We start from the raw sequence: 19,815 nt of genomic DNA, 5'->3' as shown, positions 1-19,815 counted from the left end.
TGGTTTGCTGATTGGAATACAGTTGTGCTTGATCCTTGGGTGCTCTTCGATGACTTTATTTAGGTTTCCCTCATCTCCTACTCTTATTTTCCCAATGACTTTTAATAATAAACCAAATTCTCATGAAAAGTAAAAAACTAGACTTAGAGTCTCGAAATTATATATCATGAATAACTCAAACAAGAGTTTACTTACATCATATTAATAAATTAAGTACATGTATGATGTATGCATGATTGGTATTTTTTTTTTCGATAAATATATATTTTTTCACAATAAGTTGAATCAAATACATCAATTTCAAGTAGGTAAATAACGTCTCACGGGGGTTAGTAAATTTAAACAAGATTATCTTTTATAGAAAATATTTGTGATCTTAATCATTAGAATTTTATTGTAGGTTTGATCCAAGAGTAAATGAGAAAAAAGTAAATTTGAGCTTGAGTGACTTATATTTATCTCAAAAGCTTTGACTGTTGGAATTCATTACTCTTCTAACTTTTAAAAGTTCTAATTTATTATTGGTAATTCACTGATATGAAACTTTATTATCTAAATTAAGAAGAAAACCAAACTAAAGGGGTTGAACCAAAAATCATAAGATTAAAATAGATAAATAAAACTCAATAGTGGATGCTTTTGATTCGATTTTTTCTGCATGCGCTGCATCGATACGCAATTCTATTTCATACTGCTTCAACTTACACCATGCAGTTTTCATTGCAATGCACAGATGTTTAGGAAAAATTATAAGGTTAAGAAATAGTGATTCAAACATGTTCAAAAATTTCTTATTTTAATTCCGTTGAATATGTATAATGCTGTACTTATGATAACATAGATTTTTCATCAATTTGTTTCGTCAACACTATCCTTCTTATTGCAGGAATTTAAGGGAGATCAGCAGTCCTAAATCATCTAATCAACCTGAAGTCAAACTGCATGAAGAAAACAAGCAGGTATTTAAAATGTTTTTGGTGTTACTTTTAAATATCGAAATAAAACTTAAAAATTTTTCATTGAGTATAAAAAATTACTTAAAAAAATTGTACCGTTTTGTCCTTGTTAAAATCCCTTATAATTTTAGTCAACAGTAATTATGTGGCCTCTAACTTTTACAATTGGGTTTAATCTTCAGGTGATACTGGAAAATGGCATCATTCGTATGACTTTGTCAAAACCGGAGGGCACTGTTCTTGGAATATCATATAATGGAATTGATAACGTGCTTGAAGGTCGCAACAAATATAACAACAGAGGGTATACCTACGTTGTTAATTGCAAAAGTTGATCTTTCCTATATCTAAAAATTAGTTTCAGACCATGCATTGTTTAATTTACTGAACGAAGACATTCCGTTTTGCAGGTATTTTGACGTTGTCTGGAATATACCAGGAAATACATCGAAACTTTCGGGGTAATTGTTCTCCATAATTTATTTTAAATTATAATATGAATTTATTTAAAATATATGAGAATACAATTTTTTACATTATTATTTAATAATATAATTTTATATTAGTATTTTTTATTTTTATATAACTAATTTAAAGATTATACTTCTATTATATATTTTAATTAATGATATTATAAATTTTTTATACCAATCGTACGTTGAAATTAAATCTGTAATATATAAATATTTGGAGACCTATAAGTAATTCAAGTAATCGTAATGACAAAATAAATCATTGATTAATTTATATCTTTGATCTACAGAATGCATGGGACTAGATTTTCTGTTATAGAGGCCAGCGAGAATCAAGTAGAGGTTTCATTTTCAAGAACGTGGGATATGGACGGCTCGAGCCCCCCCTTAAACATAGACAAAAGGCGAGTTTTTGTCTTCTCTTTCTCAAACACCACACATTCTTTTTCTAAAAAGGTTCTATATGCAAGGAGGTGAGCAAATAGAAAATCAAAAATATTTTTCACATGGCTATAGAAAAACAAATATATTTTGTTCACATTGGATAAAAGTAATTATTGTGTAACATCCTGCGACTTAGATGACAAATAAAAACATAATTTGTATAATTGACTTCCGTGAAGTATTGAAATGTGTCAAATTTTGCAGATATATTTTACGTAGAGGTACTTCAGGATTATACATATATGGTATATTTGAGCGTCCTGAAGGTTTTCCTGCTGTCGAGATTGACCACATTAGGGTCGTTTTTAAGCTACAAAAGGACAGGTAAGTAGAAAAGCAAAGCATCACTACCATATAATACCCATTCCCAAACATAATCATAACAGTTTTCTATAATTATATTATTAAATATGTACTCATCCCATCACTCAAACTAATAAATTAAATCTCACCTGCACAGGTTTCACTATATGGCTATAGCAGATGATAGGCAGCGAGTCATGCCAACGCCAGAAGATAGATCCGTAGGGCAACGCCTTGATTTTGATGAAGCTGTTCTAATAACCAATTCTGATGACCCAGGGCTTCGAGGAGAGGTAACTCTTTTTCTTTTATTTCCTTTTTTTTAATTTAATTTTCCTCAAATGTTTTATGGTTGCACCTCATAGCATATCTGGAAAATTTATCCGGGGAAGATAATTTTTTCATAAAATTATTAACCCAGTTTTTTTGTTGTTGATTATGTGCTTGATTTTTTAGGAAGTTAATGAGCTTGATTTTGATATAATAGAAAATGTTAATGAACTGGATTGGGCTTTGACCAGGTGGATGACAAGTATCAATACTCTTGTGAGAATAAAGATAACAAACTTCATGGATGGATTAACTTTGACTCCAAGTCCGACAAGTCAGTGGGGTTTTGGATGATAACACCAAGTAATGAGTTCCGTAGTGGTGGGCCAATCAAGCAAGGTCTCACTTCTCATGTAGGACCTGCCACCCTCAATGTAAGTCCAAAACCTTTTTAATCCATATCTTTCCAATTCAAATCCACAATAAACATTGTTTTGTTAGATACAAGATAAACCTTACTGAAAAATGTAAAACCAAATTCTGTTGAACCAGTGATAATAATTGTTCACATCTGTTGAAGATTGCAATTGACCACTCAGCCTATCACGCTCTTTTGAGTAATTTTAACATGAACACAATATTAACAAGCACAACCGGTCTAAAGTTCAAAATATAATAATAAAAACAACAATAACATTGTATGTGTTGAGGTTTGTGCTAAAATCATTTCAAAATTCTTTTAACCTTTAAATTGGTTGTCTCCATAGACTGATATTAGCACTGCATGAACTGCTCTTTTGATTGATCAGTGTGGAAAATATTATTTTAGCATCCTATTTAATTCGATGAATTTTATTATGTCCAGATACTTCACACTACCCACTACTCCGGGAAGGAGGTAACTATGGCATTTCAAGAAGGGGAAACTTTCAAGAAAGTTTATGGCCCAGTTTTTGTCTATCTCAACTCGGTTACAAGGGACCATGATTCACAAGCTCTCTGGGCTAATGCTGTACAACAGGTACTACGACTAACAGCACTTACATATGTCATTGAAAGTGTGCTTATCAAAACTTAATTTGACTGGTAATTTTTCTGCATTTACTTCACTTAGTTGTCTGAGGAAATCAAAAGTTGGCCATATGATTTCCCTAAATCAGATGCTTTTTTCCCACCCAACAAACGGGGAAGAGTGGAAGGACAGTTACTAGTCCAAGACCGGTACATGTTCGTTCATCATCTATTTTATTTTATAATATTTTGTGATATAGAAGTGCTAATGTTCGTTCCCTTTGCCACCAGACACAATAACGGGGGGAGATCTGTATATGGAGAAAATGCTTATGTTGGTTTGGCTCTGCCAGGTGATGTGGGATCATGGCAAAGACAAAGCAAGGTATTTCTGCTCATGAAATCATTGGCACCATTGAATGAGAAAAACATTAATGTCATGTGCACAATGAGATACTAAAAAGATTCACCTAATATTATCACTGTTTACAGGGTTACCAATTCTGGACTGAAGCTGACAAAGTGGGTCATTTCACAATTGAAAATGTAGTACCGGGGGACTACAATTTATATGCATGGGTTCCTGGCGTTTTTGGGAATTATAAATATAAAACTACTATAACCATCACACCAGGTACAAATTTTTCCATGAATTTCCTATAAGATTTCTAGTATAAGTTAACCTTGATATCTGAAGCATAAAACAGCACCAATAGGGGACAAGATTAGTCATTCTCAAAATTTTTAACTCGTCTCATTAATACGATTGTTCTTTATTGTAGGATGTTTTATCCAATTGGGTTCATTAATATACAATCCTCCAAGAAATGGACCTACCATATGGGAAATTGGCATCCCAGACCGCTCTGCTGCCGAGTTCTATGTTCCGGACCCTTATCCTAACCTCATGAACCGATTATACATTGGGAAACCAAAAGACAAGTTAGTGAAAATCTCTATAAAAAATTACTAATGCTTTTGAATCTTGTACTATTTCTGTTTCTTTTAACATACCATTTCTACATCGACAGGTTTAGACAATATGGATTATGGCAGCGTTACACTGAATTATATCCAACTCAGAACCTTGTTTATAATGTTGGTGTTAGTGATTATAGTAAAGATTGGTTTTATGCTCAAGTTCCGAGGTAATATGATCAATTTTATGGATCTAACAATTATGCAACTATTAATTGTTGAGATTCAATTTATAGATTTGACTCTAAATTTCAATGCATGCAGGAACATAGGAAATAACACATTTCGCCCAACAACATGGGAGATTAGATTTCATCTCCCATCTGTTATAAGAGGAACCTACACCCTACAACTTGCCTTGGCCTCTGCTACAAGGTCTAACTTACAGGTAAATGATGAGAGTCTTAATTGATGATTAGTTATAGTTGTTTTGTTCTATGACTATTATAAATAATGAATTTGGATCTTCTAGTATTCTTAATTATGATAAATGTTTAGAGAGAAAAAAACAATTTTTATCAAATAAAGACCATCCAAGTTGTAGGACCTACTAATTAAATTTGATAAAATCTGTCTTTTTCTCTCTAGTTCATTCATATTTATCATGTTACTCAATATCACGAGGACCCAAATCTTTATTATAATTTCACTAACACTATTGAAATGGTTGTTTAGGTTCGGTTCAATAACCCTCTGGCACGTCCTCCACATTTCTCCACGGGATTAATAGGCCAAGACAATGCTGTAGCAAGACATGGCATCCATGGATTGTACTGGCCATATAGCATTGAACTAGCAAGCCATCTATTGGTAGAAGGAAGCAACACCATCTATCTGAGGCAGGCCCAAGCTCTAAGTCCTTTTCAAGGAGTTATGTATGATTACATCCGTTTGGAAAGACCTCGAACTTGAAGCATTGAATCGCGCAAGAGACAAGTTAAATTGAATGTTGTTGCATTACTCTCTATGATTTGTCAGTCTTTCATTTCAGTCATTAATAACGTAGTTGATATAGGTTAGATAGCATAATTGATTTTCAGAACAGAGGGAATAAAATAATTATGTAAATCTTCAAGTTATTGTTATTATTATTATTATTTTTGCTTTTCTGATCGTCTGAACAATGATTCAATTCGTTAATTTGCATTGAAATTGATTTATTTAATTGATTACATGTAGTTGTTCCCCTGTGCTTCATTTAATTCTTTCTTCTTTCTCATTGTCCACTGTACAACTTCTTATTGCCTAAACTAAAAAAATGTACTGAAACTTTAAGTTCTTACACAGGTCTGGAGATTACACGTTTGTGCATCTCTGAGCAGAATGTCAGGCAACATTCAATCTAGTACAATAAGTCAGGTCTCTTTTATAAAAACATTTTGAAAAGTTTGTTTTGGTCTGTTTTGTAAATTATCGTCCAAATTGTTGTCATAGGTAAAAAAAGAAAAACAATTTAAACGGTTTTATTTTACAACTAATTTTAATCATTCTATTATTAATTTTATAGTTTTTGAAAATAAAATTGATACTTAAAAATCCATGCCATTAACTTTGAAATTTCACTTATCTTTGTTTAATGTTGTAAATTCTAAAACCGATTGTAGAGTTTAGAACTATATATTAAAGAAGTTGTGAACCATTGGGAGAAAAAATTGCCTCTAATTTCTTTTATAAATTAAAATAAATCAAACTATGACATTTTTTTTTTGTCAAGGTACAATAATTTAATTTAAACATTTATTAAAAAACTAATAAATTCTTCTTTATAAATTTATTTTGAAAGTTTTAAAAGTAAATTAATTCGAATATAACTCTTTAGCAAAATGAAAATTCTAGCAGGTAGGCGTATAAGTAATAAAATTATTTTGATAGCAGAATATACGCCATGTTACCTAATTGCTCATTTTTATTTAACAATTTCATAATTAAAATATTTACACTCTATCTTATATTTTAAAATTTTAACTATGAATATTATAATTTTTGACATTTTAATTTTTATTTATTTTACAATGGTATTGGATAATAGTTAATTTTTATTTTTCTTTTAACTTAAGTATTTGAATAAATATACTTACTTTTTTAAGACTACATATATGTGTGTGCACAATGATATTAAAATTTTAATCGTTACTCTTTTAATCAACAAATGCCCAAATAGTACAGAATATTTTACCTGGTGTACTCATACTTTAATTAGTTAAATTGTATTATTTTATGTTTTGTAATTTCGCGCCATAAACTAGAAGGTGTCACGTTGCCCTTAATTGTAAGGAACATAATTTGTTTTCGAATATTTTATTAAAACTATAGGTACCACACATTACCAAGGTCCATTTAAAATAGCATTGAGGCAGCACCATTTGCCACATGATTGTGTGGTCTCATATCTGCCTTCGAGTCACATTCTCAGTCCAAGTTCTTTCGTTAGTGAGCAACATATCCAAATGACGCTTCCACCAGAGATGGAGCATCCCAAGAAAGCTTTTGGATGGGCAGCTAGAGACACATCTGGGGTTCTCTCCCCTTTCAAGTTCTCAAGAAGGTACTCATTTCTGTTTAATTTGGCTGTGCTTTTCCTGTAATTTAGAAATATCAAGTATTTCATTGTTGGGTCATTTGGGTGACCAATTTTTTTAATCATTTTATGGTACAACGTGTTAATTAGATGTATTAACAGGAGAGAAAGATGTAACATTCAAAGTGTTATACCGTGGGATATGCCACTCGGACCTCCATATGGTGAAGAATGAATGGGGCACTTCCACTTACCCCTTAGTACCTGGGTATGCTTCGTGCTACATAAACATACTGTTTTTTCTTATTTTATTAATCTACATAAACATACCAATGTTTAGGCAAACAACTTAAATATTTATGCAATAAATTCTTATTGCGTGAGAATTTATAGCATAAATTTCATCATAAAACGTTTTAAAATATGTTAGAAATAACTTATTTTAGCATGTCACCCAAAAAATATTATTAAAATAAATTACGAAGAGTTTTTACAAAAGTTATAAATTATTTTCTTAAGCATAAATAAACTCGTTCGTTATATGCTCTTTCAAATATTTTCTAATTTTAAAAAATCACGTGTTAAATTTTTGAAACTGAAATCATATGTTATCTACTATAGATTAAAAAAATGAGATAATTATCAACAATAAAATGTATTTCATTCGTCACATATTAATTAACTTTAGTTACTTAGAAACGGAAACTATGTTTGAAAGGACAAAATCAAATGAGTGATGTTTTCAGTTTTTCATTTTTCTCTGACATTGTTCTTATTTCAGTTTGACTGCCCTGTTTTTGAAGGCTAAGTTTAATCAAAATTGTGCTTTTGTTTATCAGTAACAAGTTTTCAAGTGTCTATGCACTGGATAACATCACTAAGATAAATACATTGAATTCTAATGTGAGTTCCAAAATGTAGGCATGAGATTGTGGGTGAAGTAACAGAGGTGGGAAGCAAGGTACAAAAGTTCAAAACAGGAGACAAGGTGGGTGTGGGGTGCATGGTTCAATCCTGCAGTTCATGCCGAAGCTGTGTAGACAATCTTGAGAATTACTGCCCAAAGATAATTCTGACATATGGTGCTAAGAATGTTGATGGCACCACCACATATGGAGGCTACTCTGATTTGATGGTTGCAGATGAACACTTTGTGATCCACATTCCAGAAGGGTTACCTCTTGATGCTGCGGCTCCTCTCCTTTGTGCTGGGATCACAGTTTATAGCCCTTTGAGATATTTTGGACTTGACAAGCCTGGCCTGCAACTGGGTGTGGTTGGTCTTGGTGGGCTTGGCCATATGGCTGTCAAGTTTGCTAAAGCTTTTGGGGAAGGTCACTGTTATTAGCACATCTCCCAACAAAAAGAAGGAAGCCATTGAACATCTTGGAGCTGACTCGTTTGTGGTCAGCAGTCACCAAGATCAGATGCAGGTACCTTTTTCAACATGAAAGTGTGTTCAATTATTTTGGCTTTTTTAAATGATTTTTTTTAACTAATAATTTCTTTTTTATTATTTTAATTTTAAAGCTCTATCAAATAGCTTAAAAATTTGTGATTTTTTTCTAAAATAAGCTGAACCTGAATCAAACATAGTTGTATTTGCTATAGTTATTGATCAACTTCTAATGTCATCCCACTTATTGCATTTAGGCTGCAATGGGCACCTTGGATGGTATAATTGACACAGTTTCTGCTGTTCATCCTCTGTTTCCTTTGATTGGTCTGTTGAAGTATCATGGGAAACTTGTCTTGGTTGGTGCACCAGATAAGCCTTTTGAGCTACCGGTCTTTCCTTTACTTTCGGGTAAGCATATGGAAAATAATACCATGTTTATAGTCAGTAAAGAGCCTTCATCCAACTCGGAATTGAAATAACAGTTGCATTATTTAAACTACCTAAAATTGACACACTGCAATTTTGTTTCTCACTTGCTTTTACCTAAAAATACATTTGAAATCAAAAAATCGTAAAGAGCTATGAATGACACTGTAAAAAAAAGTAAGCTCACAGAATAGACACAAGAAGAAATGAAGAAGATGATGAAAAATAGTATTTTTTTTAATCGAGAAAAGTGATAAATGAATATACAAGTTGTTGTTATATACAATTACAAACTATTTTTTTAACAACTAATTGACTTACAGTTATAACTAAATAACTGAAATCTATATGCTAAGATCCCCCCCAAGCTAAGGAATGAATATCATTCATTCCTAGCTTGGAGTGAAGAAAATGAAAAGCGCTGGGAGAAAGAACTTTGGTGTAGATATCAGCTAATTGGTTTGCAGATGAAATATGTAGTAACTTGATTAGACTAGAGAGTAACCGTTCTTTAACAATGTGGCAATCAATATCGATATGTTTGATTCTTTTGTGGAAGACAGGATTGGCGACTATGTGAAGAGCAAAACGATTGTCACAAAACAACAAAGCATGTTGTCGAAAATCAACATGAAAATCTTGGAGTAAGAAAGTAAGCCATTGTAATTTACATGTGGTACTAGCAAGAGCACGGTATTCTGCTTCAAAAGAACTACAAGACACAGTTGCCTTTTTTTTTATTTCCATGAAATTAGAGAGAAACCAAGATAATTTGAATAACCAGTAATTGATTTGCGGGTGTCAATACATCCAGCCCAATTTGAATCACTAAAAGCTTTTAGTTGAAGTATGTTGTTTGATGAGAAATGAAGTCCTTGACCTGGAGCAGCTTTAAGGTAGCGCAGAATCCTAGAAGCTGCTTGCTGATGTGCAGATGTGGGATGAGACACAAATTGACTAAGATGTTGTACTGCAAAAGTAATGTCTGGTCGAGTGTTAGTGAGATAGATTAATCGCCCAATGAGTCTTCGAAAAGAAGAAGATTCTATATTAGATAATGGAAGACCAGATGTCTGATGTAGTCGTGTACAATAATCAATTGGTGTAGAAGCCGGTTTGGATCCTAGCATGCCAGCATCATTAAGAATATCCAGAGTGTATTTTCTTTGACATATATTAATACCAGATTGGCTTCGAGCAATTTCAAAACCAAGAAAGAATTTTAAATCTCCAAGGTCTTTTATACGAAAAACAATATCCAACATTTTGGTGATATGAGATATTTCAGAAATGTCATTTCCAGACAAAACAATGTCATCAACATATACTAGTACAGCAGTAAAAGACTTTTCTTTATGTTTGGTGAACAATGAATAATCAGAAACAAATTGCTTATAGCCACGTGACATGAGAAAAGTAGATAATTGAGCATACCACTGCCTACTAGCTTGTTTTAAGCCATAGAGAGATCTTTGAAGTTTGCACACTTGGCCAAGTTTAGATGATTTCATTCTTGGAGGAAGTACCATATAAACTTCCTCATTAAGATCACCATGTAGAAAAGCATTGTTAACATCAAGTTGTTTGAGATGCCAATTGTTTACAGCAGTAAGAGCTAAAAGTAGTCTAACTGTAGTAATCTTCGCAACTGGAGAAAATGAGTCCAAATAGTCTTATCCCTCAATTTGAGTATAACCTTTAGCAACTAGTCGTGCCTTATATCTTTCAATACTTCCATCAGCATGGTGTTTGATTTTATAGACCCATCTACAGCCTATAGCAGTCTTATGAGAAGGTAAGTTTGTAAGAAACCATGTGTTGTTTCTCTCTAAAGCACTAATTTCTTCATTCATTGCCTGAATCCAATGTTCATGTTTGGAAGCCTCAGTGAAAGATGTTGGTTCAGTTTGTAAAAAGATAGACATAATAAAACTGTGGTATGAAGGAGACAATCTATTATATGATAATGCTGAGGATAAAGGATATTGAATACCTGGATGATAAGAGGTGACAGTTGATGCAAATTTTGTTTGAAAGTCATTGTACTTTCCTGGTCTATTCCTTGGTCGATCAGATCTGTGAAGCTGAGGTTGTTGTTCATTGAAGGATGAAGTATTAGTGGATGCATTAGTTTGTGTATCATTGAGAATACACTCAAGAGAAGAAGATGAAAAGGGAACAATTGAATGTGACTCAGAAAAATTATGTGTCTCAGAAAGAGGAGGATATGAATCATCAGTATGAATTATAATAGGAGGGTGTGAAAGAGAAGGAGAATTATCTGTGACAGAAATAACATCAAGATAAAGGAAACATTCTTAGTAAAAAAATGATATTTCTGGATATTTCAATAGCTCGAGTTTTAAGGATAAATGTTACATAACCCTTTTTGTGGGGTTTGAAGCCGAGAAAAACATACGGTAAAGCTCTTGGATCAAGTTTTTTTCTATAGCTGTAAGAGTACTTGTGTAACAAAGACACCCAAAGACACGAAGCAAAGTAATGTTGTAAGGGATAGAGTATAATTTCTGATATGGAGAAAAATTATCAAGAAAAGGTGTAGGCAAATAATTGATGAGATTCGCAACATAGAGAAGAGCATATGACCAGAAAATAGGTGGTAAATGGGATTGAAATAGAAGAGCTCGAGTTACATTCAACAAATATTGGTGTTTCCTCTCTACAATTCCGTTCTGCTGAGGTGTTTCAACACAAGAAGTTTGGTGCACTATACCAATAGCAGCATAAAATTGGGTCATAATAAATTATGTTCCGTTATCAGATCTTATAGTTTTAACTTTGGTTTCAAATTGCCTTTCAACAAAAAGAACAAATTTTTGTAATTGAGTTTGTGTCTCAGCTTTAGAAATCATAGGAAAAACCCATACAAATCTTGAATAGTCATCTATAATGATTAAAAAATATTTATGTCCATGTAGAGATGTAACTGAACAAGGCCCCCAAATATCTATATGCAATAAAGACAGAGCAGTAAAAGTACGAGAGGTACTCAAAGGAAATGTCAATTTTCTTTGCTTAGCCTTATGGCATGTATCACATACAAAGTTTGAATCAGAAAACAAAATAGGATAATGTTGTTTCATGAGACGCAACCTTTCATGAGAGGGATGACCTAATCTATAGTCCTATAAATCTATGATCATTTTTTTACAGGGAAGAGTAGAATTAGAGGTAGCAATCATAGAACTAACACCCAAAACTTTACTTAACTGTTTCTTTAATTTGTATAATCTGTCTTTTGCATCAACTATACCAATCATCTTCTGGCTGGCTATTTCTTGAATCAAACATTTATCAGCAAAGAAAGTCAATTTACAATTAAGTGAAGAAACAAGTTTGAAGATAGAAATCAAGTTAAAAGTGAAATTTGGCAAATATAGGACATTAGTGAGTGTAAGGGAATTAGTGAGTTGCACTGTTCCAGAATAATATGCCACAATTTTCTGGCCATTGGGTAGCTGAACATCAATGGGATGAATTTGCTTATAAGTGGTGTAAAGTTGTAATGAAGAAGCCACATGATCAGTTGCACCTGAATCAAGGATCCATGTGGCCTGATCATGCTTGTTAATGGTGCAAATCAAAGGTAAATCATTACCTATAATGCCATGATTATTAGATGGTAAGACTGTACCAAGTTGGTTTATGTGAGAAATGTTGTTTGAAGTTGAAACTCCATGATTTGTCTGTCGTTGAAGCAAATTCATCAAGGCCTCATATTGTTGAGTTGTGAGCTTCATATCTTTTACAATACAATCCGGCATTTGTTTGTCATTGTTTTCTGTATTGTCTACATCTGCAACAGTACTATTCACTGATTTATACAATCTATGACCAGGTGGTTAACCATGTTTCTTGTAACATTCTTCAATAGTGTGACCATTTATTCCACAGTGAGTACATGCTTTAATAATTCTTCCTACGCTATTACCTCTTCCATAAGAGTTGCGACCTCCTCTTCCTCCCCTATTAATTGAGAGATTAGGATATCCATTTTTTTTAAAACAATTATCCATCGTGTGCTTAGTTCTCCTGCAGTAACTACAAAAAATATTATATCCAGAAATTGTGCTAGCAGCATTGATTAAACTCATATCTCCAATCAAATTAGAGTTAAGAAATTGACATTCTTGCTAAACTGCATATGAAAACACCTTAGTAATGGGTGGCAAAGGATCCATCATTAAGATATTGGACCTCACAGTAGTATATTGTTCATTCAATCCTCTTAAAAATTGCATAACATGATCTTGCTTTTTTCTTTCCATTATACTAGTAAGAGCATCATAGGAGCATTTATGAACACATGTACACACAGGATCAAGTTTGTAACTTTCTAATTCATCCCAAATCATACGCAATTTTGTGAAATAATCGGTAATAGAAGTATCACCCTGTTTAATAGAAGCCATATCTTGTTGTAATCCTGAAATTCGCAGCAAATCTCCTTGTGAGTAGCGTGATTTCAAGTCCTTCCAAATATCAAGAGCATTATCCATCCACAATATGCTTTGTCGAATTGAAGGTGATACATAATGCACCAGCCATGACACAACCATATTATTACATCTTTTCTATGCTGAGTGTAGAACATGATCAGATGCTGGTCTTTGAAGCGATCCATCAACAAATTCAATTTTGTTTTTCGCGCTCAACGCAGTGAGCATGGATTTACTCCATGAATTGTAGTTCGTGGGATCAAAAACTGGTGAAACAAGAGGTGTTGCAGGATTTTCACTAAGATGCAGATAATAGGGGCTGTGAACATTTAAGGATTGATCTTGCCCTGAACTCATGTTTGGAGAGAAGAAGAAAACAAATAAAAAATGAAACTAGCAAAAACAGATAATATGAGTTGTGCAGTAGAGCTCTTCAATTGAAGAGCTCTGATACCATCAAGAAATCGTAAAGAGCCATAAATGGCACTGTAAAATAAAGTAAGCTCGCAGAATAGACAAAAGAAGAAATAAAGAAGATGATGAAAAATAGTATTTTTCTTAATCGAGAAAAGTGATAAATGAATATACAAGTTGTTGTTATATACAATCACAAATTATTTTTTTAACAACTAATTGACTTACAGTTATAACTAAATAACTGAAATCTATATGCTAAGACGAAATATAAACAAAACTCTCGAAGGGTCTACCCAAATGGTAAAATATTATTTCTCTTGAAATGATTTCCTAATGTTGATAGAGATTCACATGCTAGTTATGGAATACTAGCTGTTGCATAAATGTCTGCTACAAGTAAAAAATGCTTTAGTGCAAAGTGGGGAGCAGAATGATTTGAATATTGTTGCTATAAAAATGTGAATTACAAGTATTGCGCTTTGTTTGCAGGGAGAAAGTTAATAGCTGGCAGTTGCATTGGAGGAATTAAGGAGACTCAACAAATGATTGATTTTGCTGCTAAACACGATGTAAAACCTGGCATTGAGGTTATTCCTATAGATTATGTGAACACAGCGATGGAGCGCCTTCTCAAAGCAGATGTAAAATATCGATTTGTTATTGACATTGGGAACACACTGAAGCCAAACTCTTGAAATTTGCATGATTCATATTTTCAGAGAATGAAGGCATAGGGCATGAAGATAAGGCTTGGAGTTTATGGTTTTAATTAAGCATTATGTGTGTCTTGTGTAATTAGTATTATGATTTTGAATAAATAGCGGCTTGTAAGGCATTTAAGCTTCAAAACTTGGGTTGTGCTCGTTCATGAGGTAACCCTTCATATAACATTTGAGAAAAGGAATTCTAGGTAGACTTAGAGATTCAGACCATGTTTATTTTTTATTTTTAAAAATAATTTATTTTAAGTAAAAATATTATTTGTTAATATAAATTTTATGTTATTTTCTTTTTAAAAATTACTTTTTTAAATTATTTTAAAATATAATTTTTAAATTAAAAATCAAAATAGAAACAAACAAATCCTTAGATAGTGTTGTTTACTTTGATTGGTGGGGCAACATGAAAGTGAGATGGTAGTATTTTACATGAAAATATTTTCAATAAGCTTAAATAAAATTTTGTTCTTTAAAATTTTCTTTATTTATTATTTTTTTATAACTATCAAATAAGATTTTTAAAAGTCTTTTTTTATTATTATCATATAGTGCCTTTATTAGTAATTTATTAGGTTTTTCATTCCAGCATCCAATTCAACTTATACAGGGCTAGCTCAACATAAATAGATGCCTAAAGTGAACTATAAGATATTTATTTTAAAAAAATAAGTAATATATATGGCCTATTTTTAAAAAAGACAATTAGCCTAATTCTTAAAAAATGGAAAGCATATTTTACAAAAAAAATTACAATAAGTTATATTATTCACAAATTTATTTACAATTAAAGGATTAAAAATATATTTAATACACTTCCATTACAATTTTTAATGTTTCTCTAGTATGATTTTCAATAAAAAAAATTATTTATTAAACTTCTAATCAATGTCTTCCAATTATCGATTAATAAGATCTAGTATTTTTTTAAAGAAATATTTCCTTTACTTATAGTTATCTATTAATATTTTAAATTATCTTATATAAATAATATTAACCGTTAAGAATTATGAATTTTATGAATCGTTGATGTCTGTGTTTATACTTAATTCGTTTTATAAATATCTATTCTTGAAGATATGTATAGAATCTTAGTTGTTTTTTTTTTAATATATATTTAATAGGGCTTAAAATGCCCAAAAATCATAACATAAGCTAGATAATTGTCCTAAGATATTAAGACCGAACAACATCCAAATGCAGAAAAGGAAGTAAGGATGGGGGAATCTTGTCAAAATAAGAAAAAGGCCTCTGACACTCAGTCCCAACTTTTGTCAGCCAATTAGCATATTAGTTGGTCTCTCTCAATATATGACTAAATCTAATAAATCGAATACATTTGACTAAGTTCCTAATTTCACTAATAACAAAATATAGCGGGTGATTACAATCTGAATATTTAACAATCAAGATAATAGATTCCTTTGAATCATATTCAATCCAAACAGATTGAAACTTATTTGTAATGCCAAGCTTGAAACCCCAATAAACTCCCCAAAGTTCAGTAGCTAAGGGGTAGCAAGGATCCAAAGTACTATGGTAAAGAGAAATAGCTCCATCCACATTCAATTTCAGTTGAGAATCCAGAGGTGGTATCCATCTAGCAAGGCACTGGACTTCCATTTCAGCCGAGGCAGCCTTTTGATTGGACCTGCCGTAGAGGAGATAAAAATCAAAATCAAGTTTTATTCTACGAACCAAAGAGGCAGAATTAAGGGAGAATTCTAGAAAATATCATGATTTCTATTCTTCCAAAGGTTCCAAATAACCATTCCAAATAGAATATTCCAGTGAGGAAATTATATTGATTATGTTTATCTAAATTAAATTCCAGCCAACGATCAAGGCCCTACTAAAAAAAGGGATCAAATTCTAAAGAGAACAAATTGATTCCAAACATTCTTTGCAAACCAACAATCCCTAAGAACATGCATCATAGATTCCTCTCCATCCCTTGCACCTAGAACAAATAGAAAAGTTAGCCATACCATGAATACACCTTTCAGAATTAGTTACCAACCTACCATGAGTAACTTTCCATAAGAAAAGGTTAATTTTAATAGGGTCTCCCTAGCTCCAAACAAGTTTTAAAAAATTCCATTTGAGGCATCTATGATGGAGTTTTTGAGGGAGTTTCCTCTTCAAGATAGCACTGCATTCTTCTGTGAAAGGTACTGCTTTGTCATTCTCTAATTTCCTTTTTCTTGATAACAGTTCCTTTATGAACTTAGCATTAGGGGGCATTTGTTCTAATGCCTTAACAAAAGGAATGTTTATCTACAGTTTCTTAAACACATTAAGGAATTTCTCAAACTGTTTTTGTTATTTCAAGTTCTGCACTCTTTGAGGATAGAGAAGTCTTTTGTATTTTTCTTCATCCATAGGCTTACAAGCTTCCTCAAACAATTGCTTCTTTGTTCTTTTTTCAAGCTTAGTAAAGACTTCTTTTTCTGAATTTTCTCTTTTCAGCAGTGTGAAATTCCTTTTTTCTAATTCTTCCTTCACATTTCCTTCGGTAGCTGGGGTTGTATCCTTTTACTCTATAGTTTTTGGACTTGCAACCATAACTCCACTTCTAGTAGTCATATCTTGGCACTGCTCCTTTGGATTAATCACTGTGTTGTTAGGGAATCTTCCCTCATCTCTATTTGCTAATTATTCAGCCAGCTGTCCAATTTGAGTTTTTAACTTCTTCGTTGATGCTTCTTGATTTTTGAAGCTTGTTTGTGTGATCTTCGTAAACTGCAGCATAGTCTCTTTCATCTCTTTCATCCTTTCAGTCATTAGCGTTGAAAATTTTGTATTCCTTTGAGGTTGAACAAGGGAATTTCCCTGAAAGAATTGCTGCTGTTGTGAATTTCTTGCATTTGAAAAGGGAATAGATGAGTTATTGCTTTTTACAGCAGAGTTCTGAGAATTTCATTTATAAACTGTTGGTTTTTACTAGCTAGAAATTAGAATCCATGAGGAAAGGCTTGCTGTTATCTTTGATAATTTCCCATGTAGTTAACTTGCTTCTGTGGTTTTAATGTAGACGCATCACATGCTCTATTAGCATGGTTACCTCCATAAAAATCATAGATCAGCTGAGTAGTTGGGACAGGTCCAGCTTGTAGTTGCTTATCTATTGAGTTAGAGCTGCAATCTGCTCAGAAAATAACTAGTTTTGCAGTTGGTTTTGAGCAAGAAGAGTCTCTAATGCTTTAGCTTCATATCCATTATATCCATTACTTCTCCTAGAATGTCTATGATAAATCCATATTTTACTATTATTTTACCTTAATTTTTAATACATTTGATATAGAAAACATGATAGAGAAAGCTGGAAAACTCATAAAAATAATAGAATGTTCAATTCTTTTCTAAATAGTTTAGTTGTTTAGATTTTGTGAATTTTCTGTGTAAAAATTACTGATGAGAACATATTTTGTAGGAAACTCTGAGCTGAGATCATAAGGCTAGAAGATCAAGAGAAAGGTAGAAGAAAAGTAGTAATTTGGGAGATAAAAGGCAAGGAATAATGAAGCCAGTTGTTGGGCGTGATCACTATTTTAAAGAAAAGTGATCATTCCAGAGCCTAAGTTCAGAGGCTGACTTGTGCGTTAACACTTTTTCCAACAAAAGTAATCACGCTTATGAACAGAGATCATGCGTTATCACTATTTCTGATAATAGTGATTGTTCCAGAGCTGGGGTGAGAAGAACAACTTGTGCGTGATTACTATTTTTAGGAAAAGTGAATATGCGCAAGTTTGATTTGAGGCAATAGACTATGGGTGATCATTATTTCTGAGTAAAGTGATCACGCGCATGAGGCAAAACTAGTTGCGCGTTATCACTATTTCAAATAATAGTGATCGTTCCAGAGAGCTTTCCAACAGAACATGTTACGCGTGACTCCTATTTTGCATGAAAATGAACGCACGCATATTACTAGAGGTAATCCATCTCTGCGTTGCTACTATTATAAACAAAAGTGATTGTTCTAGTCATGAAGGTTACCAGAAGGGCTTCTGTGTGGTTACTTTATTGAAAAATAGTAACCATTCCAGAAAGGTGGAAAATTCTATAAATATGAATTAGCTCAGAATTTTTGCATCTTTTGTTCATTTTTTATTTCATTTTCTTGTCTTGAGAGAGTCTGAGAGACAGATTGAGGATGAACATCAAGCTTCACATCTTGAGGAATCGGATTGAAGATGAATCTTCGCTCATCTCCTTCTTCTCTTTCTTTCTCTTTTCATTTTGTAATGGCTGTCTAAACTTTTTGTAGTTAGGGATTTATGGATTTGAAATGGAAGTGTTGAATTGATTTTGGATCTGAACTTTGAGTATTTGATTTGGATTGAGTAGTTAATTTTGTTAATAGAGTAGTTGTTGGATGGATATTCAATTTACTAAACACAGAAAAGCTTTTATCAATAGAAGTTGAATTTGTTTCTTAGATCTGAATTAACTACCAAGATTATTGATTTCTTAGGGATAAGTCATCTTAATCTTGCAATCTTGTGGTTTCTAATGCTTAAGGTAACATTTAATTGAATCAGATCTAAGGAATTAGGATGATTGAATTGAATGTTAGAGTCATTGAGTTAAGGAATTAACATTTGATTAATAATTTATGAAATTGATTATCAACTAATTCAAATGCTTGAATGTTCAAAACTTGATTGAGTTAACACTAAAGTTTTAGTGAAGTAAACCCCTAACTATGTTTCATACATCTGTTTTCATATAAAAATTCGTATCTTTTGCTCTGTTGCAATTTCTGAATTTTGCACTTGTTAATTTGCTTTCAAATATTATAAACTCTAATTGAATTGTGTTAAGCTTAATTAAATTGTTGAATTGTGAAGTGATACTTGAGAAAACTATTCCCTGAGGACGATATTTGAGACTCAAACTTGATTTCAAGATTTTATAACTTGCTACATTCTAACATTAGAGTTTTGATACATAGAGAAAGTCATCATCTCTATAATCCTCTGAGCCTTTTCCAAAGATTTGGTGTTTAAGGAACTTCCTCTAGCTGCATCTACCATGGTTTTGGTTGCTGCATTCATCCAATTGTAAAAGGATTCCAATTGGATCCACTCAGAAATACAATGGTGAAGACATCTTCTTAAGAGCTCTTTATACCTCTCCAATGCTTCATATAGTGACTCCCTTTCTTGCTGCACAAAATATGTGATTTCTCGTCTTAGTTTAGCTGCCTTGGATGGAGGAAAATATTTAGCAAGGAACTTGTTAACAAGGTCTGTCCAAGTGATGATGCTCCCTTGAGGTTATGCTTACAACCAACACTTGGCCTTATCTCTCAAGGAAAAAGGAAATAGCCTTAACCTTATAGCATCTTCATTGACCCCATTCATCCTAATCATGTCACATAACTAGAAAAAATTAGAAATATGCAAATTAAGATCATCAGAAATTCCACCAGAAAA

General features: G+C 32.4%; 1 protein-coding gene, 1 non-coding gene and 1 pseudogene across 2 annotated transcripts; all 3 read left to right on the top strand.

Moving 5' to 3' along the window:
- The first annotated feature begins 818 nt into the window (after positions 1–818).
- On the top strand, positions 819–5,347 carry LOC113871626 (rhamnogalacturonate lyase B-like). The gene is made up of 16 exons (XM_027508723.1): positions 819–823; positions 887–977; positions 1,139–1,260; positions 1,367–1,417; positions 1,720–1,833; positions 2,078–2,197; positions 2,334–2,469; positions 2,698–2,880; positions 3,312–3,467; positions 3,561–3,667; positions 3,749–3,842; positions 3,950–4,091; positions 4,240–4,399; positions 4,489–4,605; positions 4,700–4,823; positions 5,111–5,347. The coding sequence occupies exons 1-16, from the start codon at positions 819–821 to the stop codon at positions 5,345–5,347; spliced, it is 1,959 nt and encodes a 652-aa protein (XP_027364524.1).
- A 1,535-nt stretch (positions 5,348–6,882) lies between these two features.
- Positions 6,883–14,350, top strand: LOC113872111 (annotated as a pseudogene).
- A 5,121-nt stretch (positions 14,351–19,471) lies between these two features.
- Positions 19,472–19,578, top strand: LOC113873994. The gene has a single exon (XR_003506056.1). It is a non-coding gene; the product is annotated as a small nucleolar RNA R71 (small nucleolar RNA).
- Positions 19,579–19,815: the final 237 nt, after the last annotated feature.

The sequence above is a fragment of the Abrus precatorius genome, unplaced genomic scaffold, assembly GCF_003935025.1.
Source record: "Abrus precatorius isolate BTA unplaced genomic scaffold, Abrus_2018 Scaffold7, whole genome shotgun sequence".
Taxonomy (NCBI): Eukaryota; Viridiplantae; Streptophyta; class Magnoliopsida; order Fabales; family Fabaceae; genus Abrus; species Abrus precatorius.
This window is presented reverse-complemented; position numbering and strand designations above follow the sequence as displayed.